We start from the raw sequence: 15,851 nt of genomic DNA, 5'->3' as shown, positions 1-15,851 counted from the left end.
CAAGATCCCAGGTTTTGTTGCAAATCATGTGTGGAATAGAATTAAGACAGGGAATTCATTCATTCCTTCATTAACCCACTCATTCATTCCTTCATATATTGATTCATTCATCTCCTGGACATTTTGTACACAGATCCCTGAATGAAACCTTATATGGGATTAAGAAAGGAGAGATTCAGCCAGCCCCAGGGAAGCATAGTCATGGCACATCTGTTTCCTGTCTTGCTTTCTTTTGCTGAGGGCAGCGTTGTGGGAAGAAGCTGAGACTTGGGCTGGACGTCAGCCACTCACTCTATGGGTAACTTTGGACAAGTCAGTGATTCTGTTTAACCTCAGTTTCTTCATCCGTAAAATGGGAACGCTAAGGTCTACTTTGCAAATCTTGCAAGTCATTGTGCGATTTAAATGACTTGCAATATAGGAAAATCCTCTGTGAGTTGCAGTGCTTCACATTCATACTCAGTAGGTCACTCCAGTCACACTTATGGAGCCCCTCCTATGTGCTGGGCACTGCTTTTAATTCTCCCAACAACCAGAGAGTTAAGTGTTATTATTCCCACTTTACCAAAGAAACTGAGGCTCAAAGACATTGGATAACTTGCCCAACCCCAGAGCTAGTCAATGGCTGAGCAAGTCCTGGACCCTGAACTTGCATCACAACCCTGCAAGTCTAGTGTCCCATCCACTCCACCTCCCCTGCACTTCTCTGGTGTGTGGCTGGTATTACTTTGATGACTTTACAAGATGAGCTTCCAGGTTAGTGGGGTGGTGGCTTGTAGCTAAGCTGGAGATGAACAATTCCAGTTCAGAGGGAAGGAGGGGAAGACCCTCAGCCCAGAGAGATGATGGCCTCCGTTCCCTAAGGCTCTGGAGTCCCATCTCCTCCCTTTCTAGCCCATTTCAACCTTTGACACTCAATGGCAAAAGCAAACCAAACTAAAGAACAACTCGCTTAAATATACATGTCAGACATCTGGTCTTCTGCCTGTGGGTCCAGTGATGCTCTCATCTGGGTTATTAATTTTGCAGCAGAAGAAACACATTTACACTGGCTTAAGTACAATTGGTAGGATATTGTATGGATCCAAAGAGAGCGGGACGGGAGGAAGGCAGGGGCTCTCTGTCTGTCTCACAGCGTCTTTAGTGCTCTTGTTGTATAGGATCCTTGCTCTTCCCTCTCTGCTACTTTGGTTTCCCTGGTTTATTCATCATGTCCCATAATGGCCATCCAGGCCCAGTTGACAATTTGTTTATCCATTCAGGAAACTTTTATAGAGCATTTGCTCTATTTCAGGCCTGACTCAGGGTATCATGCATTGGGAACAATGCAGAAAACAAGATAGACACAGTCCCTGCCCTCAGGTGGCTTACAGTCTCTCTTCAGTGTGCAGCTTCCCTCAGTGCCTCTTGGTTTGGATTTTCAAGGTAGAGGATCTGATTGGTCCAACTCATCTTGCCATGGCTGGTCTCACAAGCCACAGGCATTGACCAGATGACCTAAGAACTACCCTTGGGGAGAAAGTCCACTCCTAAAGACTGAGGGTGGATTTCTGTCACACAAAACAGGGTTGTTGAGGCCAGCAGGATGTATGGACACAGATTCCTTCAGAAGAAGGCATGGTGGAACAGGTACCTGGAATCGTCATTCATTTATTCACTTGGTCAGTCAGTAAATATTTAGTGAGTGCCTGCTGGACTCTATCCTAGGCAATGGGGATTCAGCAGGGCACAGGTAGAAATTCTAGTTGTCATAGAGGTAAAATTCTAGTCCAACGAAAGGAAGATTCAGATTTCTCAGAATCTTCAAAATGAAAGCAGAAATACCAGCAATGACTTCTCATGAATCTCCTGGTCCTGTCTGTATTGTAGTGGGGTTTTTTTGACCATGAGGGCAGGTCGCAGACAGGAGTCCAGATTGCTAAATAGTTCTGTAGTCTATTCTTTGAAAAACCAGCTCCCCCTTCTTTTTCTTTGGTTCTTCAGGGTTTCCCTCGCAGAACAGAAAGCATGGATTGCCCACTGAGGATGGGGGTCATTAGCAGACGTAAATTTCTTCTCCCAATGACCCAGGCTTAGTGGAGTCAATACATCTAAAATATTAAGCTGGATGAATCAGGGGAAGAAAGGAAACTGATATCTTTATTCCACATTACAGACCTTTGGAGCATCTTTCTAAGGCCCCTCTTTTAGGCACCAAGTATTTTACTAACACGTGGCCCTTGGTTCAGCTTTTACATCTCACTGTGTTTGAGGCATGATTAGCATTTGTTAGCAAAGAAGGCTTTTGGATCTTTCTACCCCAAAGGCTTTTCATCTAAAGCCTGAGCTGCTCTCCCACAGTGGATTTTAAACACCACCCAGATAGTTCATAGAAAGCTTCCAGCCCCGCTCTTTCCCTCCCACAGTAAGGGGGAGAGTGGGTGGTGGGTTACCGCGTTTAGCTGAAGCGGGATGGGGCGGGACTGGGGGGGGGGTCAGTGGCGGGATGGGGGAAGGAGATTAAAAGGAGGCAGGATCCCCAGATGAAGGAGGAACAACAGCTCTGCGATCCCTACGTTGGGGAGACTGTGGTATAGAGAGTAGGAGTGTGGATTTTAGGATCAGACCGACCAGGTTTCAATCCTGGCTCTGCTATTTACTAGCTGTGTGACAGTGGACAGGCTGCTTAGCCATTTCGTGCCTCCGTTTCCTCATTCGTAAAATGAGGTGATGGTAATAACACCTCCTAGGGTCATCCGGAGCAAGACACGAGACAGTGCAGGTGAGTTCACTAGCACCGTGCACATACCAGGTAGTTAGTAAGTGGCAGCTATGGATTTCGTTGTTGGCTTTATTCTCTCACCGCCACCACCTCCCCACCTTGGAGCTGGCTTCCTCCCCCTCTTACCATCATGTCTCTCTCCCTGTCTCAGGGTTCAGCCATCCCTACCTGGCAGCACCGTCTACCTCCCGGGCTCCTCTCACACCGCCTGTCTTAATGTCAGGTGCCTCGTGGGGCCTCGATCATAATTGGATATTCCCCTCTCTTTCCCGTTTTCTGGGTTGATGCATCCGACAGCTCTGAGCCTTTGCGTGCCTCCCAGAGCCAGCCACTGCTCAGTCTCGTGGTGGCTGTGTCTTCCCTGGGCTAGTGGCCTGGGGTTGATTTGCATTGTTAATGTAAAACTACTTGAGTGGCTCTGGGGCCCTGACGAATGCCCCCAACCTCACACCTGTCACCGGGTGCCCAGAGACTCCGCTGCAAGGGGATAAAAGAGATCCTAGTGATGACATTCTTGGTTGCGGAAAGCAGCGGCTCTGATCTAAATGGAGATGGTAGCAATCCTACAGGGTACTCTTGTGCCCGCTCTCGGCAATAGGTGAATTTCAAAAACTCTGCACAAATAATGAGTCACATTTGGGACGGGCGTGTCATTCAAGGGAAACAATGGCAATTTCAGAATCAAAGAGGATGAAGTGTAAAACTAAAGATGCTGGAGTTCAACCATCTCTTTTGATAGTTGAAAGCAAGGCTGGGAGATGGAAAGTATCACACGGGGTGTTAATAACAACCTGGACACTGGAAAGATACAAGTAGCAAACCACCCCACTTTTATCTGGTTCACATAGATTTTCATATAGTGGGTTTATTTAAAGTGAGGGCCACCCGTAAAGCTTCCTCAGACCCACGTCTGATCCCCTCTACCTCTCTGCCTGGTCACCATCATTGCCTCAGGCTTCTTGATGTTTGACTTCCCAGCTCCCTCTGCGCAGCCCACAGATCTGAAATAAGAGGGCTGGACAAGACCTATCAGGTCACCTCCCATCCCTCCCTCCTTGCTCAAGTATCTTATCTCCATCTCTGCTTTTCTTGTGCAGAAAGCTCCCACAGCATCGCCCTCCTCTGTTCCTATAGATCCCTGTGTCTCCTACAGCGAATGTATTAGAGCTAAACTAAGTGCCACCCCCTCCCTTATCACCCAGACACCCTGAGGCACCATCCCTGCTGCTGCCAGAGCCAGTCTGAGGTTTAATTTACTGCAGAGCTAAAAGCAGGAGCCTCCCTATCAGACCCTCACCTCTGCCCTGGCTTGTCTCTAGGAGGACAAGCGTGCTATCAGCTGTCCACACTGTTTCCCCTGGAAACCCAGAGGCTCACTGGTTCTCGGGCCCCGTGAGGCCCCAGTGCCTGGAGATGGGCACAGAGCATGAGGTTCCAGCTGCCCCTCCTGCACAGGATCCCGAGCTTCTCGAAGGTTCTGTGGGCACGACCTCCGCTGATTCAGAGCTGCTTCTAGTAAGTAAAGGCTAACATCCCTCCCTCAGCTCAATAGAATGACTCCAAGTCGGCATAAGGGAAAAAGGTGAGAAGCCAGAAGAGAAAGGCATCCGAATAGTGATGAGTCATTCAACACGCATTCCCTGCTTGCCTGTCCCACCTCACATATGCATAACAGGGACTCAGAAATGCATTGAATTACAGTGGTTAGAAATGGCCTGGCCCAACCTCCTCATTTTACAGATGGGAAAACTGAGGCTCTCAGTCTTTCCCAGGAAGCAGCTAAGACCACACATCTGAAAAGTGACATAAGTCTCAGTAGCTCTGCTGTGGGCTTGCCAGGGAGTGGCTCAGACAAGGGCAGAAGGAGGTCAGAAATAGGTCATAGGTGTAGCTAGGCGGTCAGGCAAGGCCGCTGGGCCAGAGCTTGGAATGTTTGACAAGTGAGGGCATCCACGCAGAAGCCTTAATAGCATGCTTGAGGAAGGAAAAAAAACGGAATACCTTGGGGCACAATGACAGCTGGGTGTGGCTAAAACAGGGAGCGTCTGCCGGGGGCGGTGGTGAAGGCCAGGACTGGAGAGCTCTGTAGAATAGCAGTCAGGATCCTAATCCCCAGCACCGGGGGGTTTATCTCCTGTGCCTCAAACTCCTCATCTGTAAAATGGGAACAATAAGAGTTCTCACTTCATGAGGTTGCTGAAAGATTAAGTGAGATGATGCGCTTAGAAAACTTAGAGCAGTGCCAGGAGTCAGGTGAACTCTTGATAAATTTCACCTATTAGTATTATTTAGTAGTAGAACTAGTATTGTAACTCCTCGCCCTCTGGATGGTTGTAAGGATTCAGGGTGGTATTGTGTCTGCCAGCCCGGTGCCTGCATGTGTAAACTCCCCGTACATGGTGGTCTGGGACCAGGCTGAGGGCTTTGAATGATACGCCGTTGGTGAGAGGAGCCAACGGTGGGTTTGTATTCCTTCCAGTTTTATTGAGACGCAATCGGCATACAGCACTGTGTAAGTTCAAGGTGTACAGCATAATATTTGACTTACATATATCGTGAAATGATTATCACAGTAAGCTTAGTGACCGTCCATCATCTCACATGGATACAAAATTAAAGAAATAGTAAAAATTTTTTCCTTGTGATGAGAACTCTTAGGATTTACTTTCTTGACAACTTTTATATATACCATACAGCTGTGTTAATGATACTTATCACGTTGTACGTTACATCCCTAGCTCTTTTATAACTGGAAGTTTGTACCTTTTGACTGCTTCATCCAATTCCCCCTCCCTGCACCCTCTGCCTCTGGTAACCATGAATCTGATCTTTCCTATGAGTTGGTTTGTTTGTGTTTGAAGAATAATTGACCTACAGCGCTGTTGGTTACTGGTGTGTAACATAATGATTTGATATTTCTATGTATTACAAAATGATCACCATGATAAGTCTAGTTACCATCTGTCACCATACAAAGATATTACATTATCATTGACTATATTCCCCACACTGTTCATTTCATCCCTGTGACAGCCAGTGGCAGTTTTGAGTTCTCCGATACCCTGGGGCACGCTGACCAGGGAGGTCCCCGTTGTGGGGCATGACAGTGCAGAGACCTGGCACTGCACCCTCACAGCGCCCCTCTCGGCTCTGAGGCCAGCAAGGCCAGTCCATTCAGCCCCTGGTCCATTCACAGAACTGAGAGTGGACCATGCTCCCGAGGCTCTGGCTCAAGGAGCAGGTGGTTCTGGGTGCTGATGGAGACGGTTGTTTGCCTCACTCCGGATAGTGAGGGCTCTACTCTGTGCTCAGTGCACAGCAAGACCAAGCACACAGAGAGACCTGCCCTCCTGCCCCACTCGGGCTTCGGCGCCCTGAAGTGTCTTTCCGGCCTCTGCTCCACATCGTTATCAGCTACCGGTGGCCCCGATTGTTTACCACAGGGGCTCAGGGAGCGCCACGCTGTAAATAAAGAAGCCCCAGTTTCCTCGTCCCCACCCCGGAAGCTGCCCCTTCCCTGGAGGGCCTGCCACCAGTGAGCCTGTGAGTAACTGCTCTGCACCACCTTTAGCACAGCCAGACCCTTCCCCTCCCTGTGAAGACTCAGAGAAGGTGAAGTTCCCATAAGCACCTCCTGTCCAGCCCGGGTGTCTAAGGAGACTTCAAGCCCAGGCCGGAGCTGGTATCTCCAGGGGAAGAAGTTTCCCCTTCTTACAACATCCCATCATGGCGTTTTATTCCTGCAGCTGCTCTGTCAGTTGCCTTCCAACTCCTCTGCTGGCTGGTAAACTTGGTTGCCATGGCAACATCACTCACCTCTCCCTGCTCCCTGGGAGGCAGAAGTAGAGTGCACCTCCCTCTCCTCCACCCCTCAAACTGCTCAGAGAGCCTCACGGGACAGCCGGGGCCTGCAGAAACAGGGTCCAGGAAGTTTCAGAACTGAGGTCCTTTATAACTGATTTTCATTTCTACTGAAACGATGCCTGCACCCTTCATAGGGAATGAAAGAACAATTCCCAGATCCCAGGAAATCCCCAGGCCATGGCTGCTGGGAAGATGATAATTCACTTTCATTGCACTCATTTTGAATCATTTCAATTCAGTTGAACAAACATCTGTTGACTAATTCCTTTTTGCCAGGACTGAATAAATGTGACCCCTGCCTTCAAGGAGTTTCCGATCCAGTGGGAAATGGGAGATGGACACTCACAACAGCAGGCACAGGTCCACGAACCCTTGAGGCCAGATGTGTTTAGATTTCAGAACTTGCCGGATACTGGAAAGGTCACGTGGTGCTTACACCATACATTAAGTAGCATCTCAGATGGGGCTTGGGGCTGAACCCCACACTCAAAATTAAATGCATGCTTACATTCAGATATTCATATATTATAAAGAGCTTCACATCTATCTATTTAGATCAGATTTTACCACCAAATGAGTTTGATGAAACCATTCAGTTTCAGAGCCTTTTGGATTTTGGAATTGGGAATAAGGGATTGTGACCTTCTGTAAGAATTTCTTTTTAGGCGAAGCTTCTCCTTACTGAGACCAGGCATAATGAGCTAGCTTGGGGCAGAAGCTGGCCAGGAATTCAGAGAACAGGGATGCTGACCTGCCCAGCATGAAGCTGATTCAGAGCCACGGTGTGATGTGAATATTGGGAGGGAACGGCACCTTCTCACCTATGGGCAAGAACTGAGTGGGGCACTGGAGGATCAGTAGGAGTTTTCCAGGCGGAAGGGCAAGAGAGGGCCTAGACCATGGTAGTCTGTGGGTGCTAATGGACTCCTTCTCAGAAAAAAGTTTTTAAATGAATAAAATTACATAGATAGGATGACCAGGGAAACCAATTATATGGAAATACAGTTAAAATATTTAATAGTGATATATTAATGTATGTATTTCTTTATTAATGTATTCAATAGCCAAACCTAACTACTAGTATAATTTCAAAGTAATTATGCATATGAATGATATTTCAAGACATCTGCAGCACTGTAATGTGATATGAAAACACTCACGATGTCTATCAATGACAAAGTCACAACAACTGCTAATATACTGTGGTTTATTGCCTATATTCCAAATTGAAGGAAATGCTGAATTTCTGTTAGGGGTTAGAGAAAATAATGCCATTTTTCTTCCCCCAAAATGTTCACAGACCACTGACTTCTGCCCATAGATCTCAGACAGAAGGTTAAGACCCCTGGTCTAGTCGGAGAGAACAACTTGGGAGTAGGTTCAGGTAGGAAAGTATGGAGTGTGTTCCAGGTGAGCGGGCGTGAGGTGGGAGGAGATGCGCAGTGGTTAAAGAGCTGACCCTGGAGTGAGGGACTGGGAGTTTGAATCCTGACTCTGCCCTTTAACTTTTCTGTTTTCTTATCTGTAAAATGAGGGTGACAGTAACAGTATCTATCACATCAGGTTGTTGCCAGAATTAAATAAGTCAATTCACATAAAGTGCTTAGAATGGACCATAAGTAGCACTTAATAAATGTGGGCTTTTATAACCTCTTCTTCCAATCACTCCTCAGTGCATAACAATTTTCTGTATTTGCTTAGTTGTAGCCTTCATGTAGATATACATATAATTTCATATCCTGCTTCTTTCTCTTAATATTATTACATAAATATTTTTAATATTATTATAAACTGTTCATAAGCATTTTAAATGCCTAAGTAATATTCCACTTGGGTATATGACCCACACTTTAGATAACTATTGCCTTATGATTGGACATTTAGTTTATTTCCAATTTTCTATGAGAAGAGTTGAGTGGGCTTCAGTGTGGTTCAACAGCTATTTATTGAGCACGTAACTCTGAGTCCAGCCCTGTGCTAGGCATGGAGGACACAGAGATAAATAAGACAAGCTTTCTGCCCTGCAGGAGCACACAGACCTGCGTTTAGGATTATAATTGGCCTCGCTTTGGAGAACAGATTGGAAAATGAAGAATCCTGGAGACGGAGAAAGCCCTTAGGAGGCAGGTAGCAAAAGGGGCTGATGGATCTGTGACAGTGGGAGTGGGAAGGAAAGGATGGTGGGGGATGAGCAGGTCAAATGGTCAGAACCTGGCCCCTGATTGGTATAGCGAGTGAGTAGATGCAGTAAGGAAAGGTAAGGAAGAGTCAAGGGCGACCACGGTTTGAACTTCAGGAGCTAAGGGGGTAAAGTGAAGTGGTTAAGAGCTTGGGCTTTGATTCCAGATGGATCTCCAAATTCAAGCCCAGCTCTACCATATATGACCTGTGTGACCTTGAACAAGTCACTTAAATTTTCTAAGCCTCAGTTTCACCATCTGTAAAGTGGTGATAATAATGAATCTTCCTGGCAGTGTGGAGAGCAAATCAGATTATGTATGAAAAGTATATAACAGACATGATGTATTGGGAATAATAATAATGAGTCCTGTAGCACGTCAGTACCACTCTAAGTGCCTTGTATGTATTAACTCACTTTAATTCTCACGACATCCCTGCAGGAGAGGTGCTGTTAGCATCCCAGTTCTATAGATAAGAAAGCAGTCTCAGAGAGTTTGGGTAACTTGCTCAAGGTCTCACAGCTAGTAAGTGACCCAGTCAAGACTCACACTCAGATAGGCTTGCATCAGAGTTCGTGCTCTTAAGGACTGTGCTTTCTGCCTCTCTGCCGGAAGAGACACCAGATGGAAGTCCCTGTGGCAACGCCCAGCAGGTAGATGGAGCTTGTTTTGTAACCCAGGACATGGGTCAGGGTGTAGGATCACCTGGGCAGAGATGAGATGTGGAGTCCACAGGCAAGGTCGAGATTGCCCAGGGAGAGTGAGGCATGGACAAAATCTGAATTTAGTGGAGAGGAGAAGGAAGAGGAGTTGGCTAAGGAAGTGAGAAAGACCAATCAGAGAAGCGGCTGAGAATCAGGATCGGATAGTGTCATGAAATTCAAAAGAACAATGCAATCGGCGGCATCAAATGCTACAAAAAGAGAGATAAGAACTGCTAAGAGACATTGGTGACCTTGGGGAAGGAAGCAGGTGCAGCAGAACAGGATGGGGTGTGGACTTCAACTGTAAGGGGTTGAAAAGAGATGGGCGAAGTGGCTGCAAGGAGTAGGGCAGACAAAATAGGTAGTGGGACAAACACTGGATGGGGTCCGCAGACTTGAATTCCAGCGCTGGCTCAGACCTTTATTAGGTGTGTGACTTTACGGGGAGTCACTTAACATCCCTAGGATGCTGTTGCCTTATAGGTAAAATCAGGAACTAAGCTCCACCCCTGAGGCTGCTGTAGGAATAGGAATTTGATGGCCAATGAATTTAGAGCCCCTGGCAGCCCCTAGCTACTTCTGTTCAAGCCACGGAAGTAGCTTGAACTTTGAAGAGCGTTCTTCGAAGGTAAAGCCTGTCCACAGTTACTCTGTTGCTGGGGACGGTTCTGACACTTGGTACTACTGAGTCCCCCTCAGGCATCCACTGCTGGCAACCTGTCAGTCAGCTGAGATCCACGATGTTAAAGGACCCCCGCCTGAGCCTCAGGCTGAAAGAAGACCCCACAGATCTATCGTTTGTGTGATACATTACAGATCTGTCATTTGTGTGATAAATTACAGCACCGGGATTTGAACCCTGGTGCTCTACCCCACCGCCTGTGCCCCATTAGAGCCATAACTTGGCTGTATGGGCCAGTGGTTAGGACTCTGCTTTAGGAGAAAGAGCACCCAGGTTGCAGACGTGGCTTTGCAGCTGGCTCAGTAAGGATCCTTGGACTGATTCCTTAACCTCACTCTACTGACCTGACTCTTGATGTGAGTAGGAGGAAAATGTGTCCAGAGTTGAGCTTTGAGGTTTGCAGAGAAGGACGTCTCGTAGGGCGACTGGGAACCACAGAGCATACATAATCCGAGGGGCAGCTCTGTGGTTCTGATATCACCATGTGTGTGCTGAGAATTGTCCTACGTTCTCTCTCTGTCTGCTTTCTCCTTTTCTTCCCCCCTTCCTTTCTCAGTCTGTAACATTTTTTTAAATTAATTTTTATTGGAGTATAGTTGCTTTACAGTGTTGTGTTAGTTTCTGCTGTGCAGCAAAGTGAATCAGCTATATATATACATATATCCACTCTTCTTTAGATTTCCTTCCCATTTAGGTCACCACAGAGCACTGAGCAGAGTTCCCTGTGCTGTACAGTAGGTCCGCATTAGTTATCTATTTTATACATAGTATCAATAGTGTATATATGTCAATCCCAATCTCCCAATTCATCCCACCCCCTCCTTCCCTCCTTGGTAACCATAAGCTTGTTTTCTACCTCTGTGACTCTATTTCTGCTTTGCAAGTAAGTTCATCTGTAGCATTTTTCTAGATTCCACATATAAGCGATATTATACGATATTTGTCTTTCTCCCTCTGGCTTACTTCACTCTGTATGACAATCTCTAGGTCCACCCATGTTGCTGCAATTTTCATTTTTATTTCGTTCCTTTTTATGGCTGAGTAATATTCCATTGTATATATGTACCACATCTTCTTTATCCATTCCTCTGTCGACGGACATTTAGGTTGCTTCCACGTCCTGGCTACTGTAAAATCAAAACTACAATGAGGTATCACCTCACACCGGTCAGAATGGCCATTATCAAAAAATCTACAAACAATAAATGCTGGAGAGGGTGTGGAGAAAACGGAACCTTCCTATACTGTTGGTGGGAATGTAAATTTGTACAGCCACTGTGCAGAGCAGTATGGAGGTTCCTTAAAAATCTAAAAATAGAACTACCATACGACCCAGCAGTCCCACTCCTGGGCCTATATCTGGAGAAAACCATAATTCGAAAGGATGTAGCATTTTAAAATCTTACATTCTCTCCTCTTCTGACTGCGTGTCCTACCCATCCACTCATTCATTGGACAAACATGAACCGGGCGCTTAGAAAACATTGTGCTGGACACCAGGGAAATGCGAAGTGGGGATTTAGAGATAAATACGTCTCAGCTCTGGCCTTTAAGAGGTTTGAAATCTAGTGAGAGGAGAAACACGTCTAAACAACAAACTGAAACAGACACATTTACAAGTATCTTAGAACAGAGGGAAAATCCACGGGCCTCGGAGCCCCAGGGAGGATGAATTCCACTTAAAGGAGTTGCGGGAGGGGTAAGGAGAAGGTGGCATTTGAGGTTCTCCTTGACAGATGAGTGAGCCTCCGGGGTAGAGGAGGGAAGGGTGCCTTCCCCAGGGGGAGGTACAAGGTCACAGAGCGTGCTGGTTGGTCAGGAAGGCACGTGATGGGCTCAGGGAAGCAGGAGCACCAGGCTCCAGGCCAGGTGAAAGGAGGGTGGCATTGAAAGATGAGGGCCCTCTCGACCACTCACTCTCTCTCTTCCTTCTCCTCTCTCTCTCCTGTTCCCTTTGACTTTAGCTGAGCTGCTTTCTTCTCTCTGCCTGCATCATCCTCGCTATCCTTTTTCTCTCTGTTTGTCTACCTTTTTTCCTCTCTAGACTCTCTTTCTTTCTCTTTGGCGGGGTGCTAACAGATTGCATGCTGGCTGGCCGTCCTGTGAGCTGGACCCGTAGCCCCTGCAGCAGCCATGCCCAGGCTCCCAGCACCCATCCTGCAGGCTAGGCAGAAAGGGGGTGGGAGGTGCAGGTTTCCGCTGTGCGCCTCCGTCCTTCGGTGACAGCCCAGACAATTTATACACCCTGTTGGCTGAGGCCGTATGTTGTCATAACCTGGGTCATTTCCTCATTTAATACCATCCATAAACTCCAATAAAACTGTCCTGGAGCCCAGTAGTCTAGGGGAGGAGAGGCACTGGGTTTGGAAGAATAGGAGAGGGGACGGGGACGGGGGTGGGCGGGAGGTGAGGGGCCAGCGGGGGGAGATCGGAGGACTCGAGGCCGAAGCCCACGCCCCACCTGATGAGCGCCTTGTTTCCTTTCCTGCTCCCCACGTTGTGCCCCTGCCGCTGGCTGCAGTGTGTCAGATCCTTCCCAAGGGAGTGGTCGCTGTCCTGGGACCATCCTCCAGCCCGGCCTCCAGCTCCATCATCAGCAACATCTGCGGGGAGAAGGAGGTGAGTGCTGGGCAGGATTGGGGGACTCTCTGCAGGCTGGCAGCCTGTGCCCCAGGCCCAAAGATATCGTGGATTCTTAAGGGCTGGAAGAGTGAATCAAGGTCTGGTTGGTGTCACTAATAACATCAACACAAATAAAAGCACTGGGCCTTTGTTGGGCACTTACTTTTTTCAGGTTGCTTGGATGGAGGGGACTCAGAGGAAGAGTTTCATAAGATTTTCAAGCTGAGCTCCTCCGAGTCTTGGGGTCCTGTGACAGGGGAAGGTGGGGTCCCTTGATGGCGGCAGGTAGAGGGAGAGGCTGGGGAGGGTGGTGGTCCAAGGGAGGCCAAGAGGGCAGAAGTCTGAGCTCCACAGGAACAGCTGCGGAGTCTCTGCTTAGACATTGGGATTCTGGGGAAGAATGCCTTTGGGGCCAGGCCTTGCTACATTTTAGTGCTGAAATAAAGTTTGAAAACCTCTGTTTTGTAAGTTCTCTAGAAAAGAGATTTTATTTCGCTTTCTTCTTCATTCACCAATTCCAGTGTTTACTTCTCCAAAGTGTTGGGTCCATTCCCTCTAGCTCTCGTTCCCTGGGAGATAAAGATGGTCGGGGATGAGTTTCTGAGTAATGGCCTGCTGCCTATTCCAGCAACTCTCTCCCTCCTTTTCCCCCCAGAGAAAACAAATTGGAAACTTCAGAGATTCTATTGCTGAAATCTTTCCTAGTCCTTCTTGGAATCAATCAGTCCTTCCCCTTCAGATACATTCCTGGGAGACAGTGGCAAGGTGACCCCGTAGCCTCCCAAGGGCCTTCTAGCCAGGTCTTTTGGAAACAGATGGAGCTTGATGGTCAGGAGCTGTGGAGGGGCAGGGCGCAGGGACAGGGGACGGAAGGGCGAAATTTGCACCTGTCCTGGGAGCCTAGAGGCTCAGCCTTCCAGAAGCGTTAGCTTTGGGAGGATCCAGTTCTTGCAGTAGGATGGGGCACCTCCTTAGTGAGCTGCCCTCACCGAGGCAGTGGAGCAACAGACAGGCCCCTGCTTACCCCAGGCCCTCTGGAAGCCACTCCCTTGATGCTCCCCCTTCTCTTATGATCAGAGGGCTTGGTCCCTGAGGCTTTGGGAAGAATATTGGTCTTCTCTGTTTTAGGAGCCCACTCTAAGAATTGTTATCAGCACGGTAGAGTGCCCTGCCGTCCTAGCTCCAGTCCTGCAATGGGTATTACTTACCACTGCCCTGTAGTCTGAATCCTTGAGCTTCAGGCCATGGACAGGGTCTGTGTTGACAACTCCCCATCCTTCCTCCCAGATGTCCTGAAAGATGACTCCCGAGCCAGCCCAGGCCAAAAAAAGAGCTTCTGTCCCACTGCAGTCCCTTCCAGCATCTCCCAGGCCTGGGCCCCTGCAAGTTAGACCTGATGTTTAATTTAAATCTTTCTTGCCAGGCTCCAAGTAACAGGTCAAATATGTGGCAGGTTGTTATTTCCCGGTCGCTGTGATCTTCACCAAGTGAAGTTGCCAAGACTTCGGCTGCCCATTTCCTCTTTTCTGCTCTCTCCTTTTTTTTCCCCCCTCCCCTTCTTGCCCAGCACACTTTCCTCACCGTCCCCTACAGTCATCCCCCAAGTCCCCACTCCGGAATGGCCTCCTCTCGGTGTTCAGCGGCTATTTTATCTCAGCGAACACATCCCTTAACCCTGCTTGGCATTTCAGGCCGGAGGTGGAGACCCTGATTTGCACCCATCTTCCCATCCCGCCGCCCCGGACCCTGTGCCGTTGACCAGCCAGGCGGGCTGTGCTGCCCAGGGAATGGCCAGACGGTTACCCCTCCTTTGTCTGGTCACGTTCCTTCCAGAGCAACCTTTCCTCTCCATTCAGATTTTGCACTTCTTCTAATATTTTATGAGGCTGAACTGCCTCACACTGATTCCCCTCAGCTTCAGGGAAAAGAAATGGAGTTCTCACTGAGGAGTTCATTCTTTTAAATGCTGCTAAGATGTCTGCAGCCCCTGTGGCTGGCTGCTTTCTGCCTTGCTGCCCTCCCCTCCATGCCGCTCACCTCTCCATCCCCCCCACCCCTCCATGATGACTTCCAGGGATGCATTTGCACCTGCAGATCCATTTTGGATTGATCTTTGTCCCAGAGAGAGACTCAGCAGGACTGGCCTGGCCATCCCTTCCTGGGCCCATCAGAGCAGCTGGCTGCCTCCCAGCAGCCTTCAAGATGCCAGGCTGTGCTGGAGACGTCCCACCAGCTCCCCTTCCTAGGGAGGCCCCTCAGCCCTCACCCCTTGCACATACAGACCTAAGAGCTTTTCCAGGAGCTGCAAGATTTGGGGAGAAAGGGGGAAGGGAATGAGAAAAGGCATTGCCTAAACACTTACCCCACATGTTAGGAACTGAACTAGTACATCCTTCACATACAGGGTCCCGTTTTGTTCTCCCAAAGCTCAAGAAGCACCTGTTGTCTCTCCATGTTAATGAAGCTTAGCCAGGTTAAGCAGTTTGCCCCAAATCACACAGCAGAATCCAGATGCAAAGCCAGGACTGTAGACTCTAAAACCCATTTTCCTGAGTCTTCACTTTCCTGAGCCTTTTGCCTGCTTCATCTCTGGGATTGGTGGATCCAAGGGAATCTCTAAGGGTACTTTCTATGGGGCGGGAGGGCGGTAAGTTAGCTGCTGATGGAACCCGGTAGGCTGGATGGCCACACGGGGAGGGCCTTGGGCAGAGATGCTCAGATGTGTAAGCCAGCCAGCCTGGACAACCTGCCCCTGCCCAGCCTGGCCTCCATCTTACCCTTCTGTGACCTTTTTTCCTTTCAAGGTGCATTTGTTATTCATTTTAGACAGATTGTAAGTGTTGCAAAATATCAGTGGGAAGAAAGACCCCTTAGGACACACCCCAGGTCAACGTCACTCTTTAATGTCATTACTCACCAGTCTCTCCCCAATTCTATGCTTTTCAGTCTCTGCTAAAAAATATTGGTTGCCCTCTCTCTGTGGTTCAAGGGCTAATCCTAGTTGAATTCAGGAATTTTCTCCCTAGTTTCTGCTAAAT

General features: G+C 48.3%; 1 protein-coding gene across 2 annotated transcripts in view; it reads left to right on the top strand.

Annotated features, from left to right (window-relative positions):
- The window catches only part of GRIK4 (glutamate ionotropic receptor kainate type subunit 4), a 455,581-nt gene that overhangs the window by 282,958 nt on the left and 156,772 nt on the right, over positions 1 to 15,851 (top strand). For both annotated transcript variants that reach the window (XM_061202461.1, XM_061202462.1), the window contains exon 4: positions 12,713 to 12,810. In XM_061202461.1, coding sequence (XP_061058444.1) covers positions 12,713 to 12,810 — 98 coding nt within the window. The remainder of the gene's footprint in view (positions 1 to 12,712; positions 12,811 to 15,851) is intronic.

The sequence above is a fragment of the Eubalaena glacialis genome, chromosome 10 (genome assembly GCF_028564815.1).
Source record: "Eubalaena glacialis isolate mEubGla1 chromosome 10, mEubGla1.1.hap2.+ XY, whole genome shotgun sequence".
Taxonomy (NCBI): Eukaryota; Metazoa; Chordata; class Mammalia; order Artiodactyla; family Balaenidae; genus Eubalaena; species Eubalaena glacialis.
This window is presented reverse-complemented; position numbering and strand designations above follow the sequence as displayed.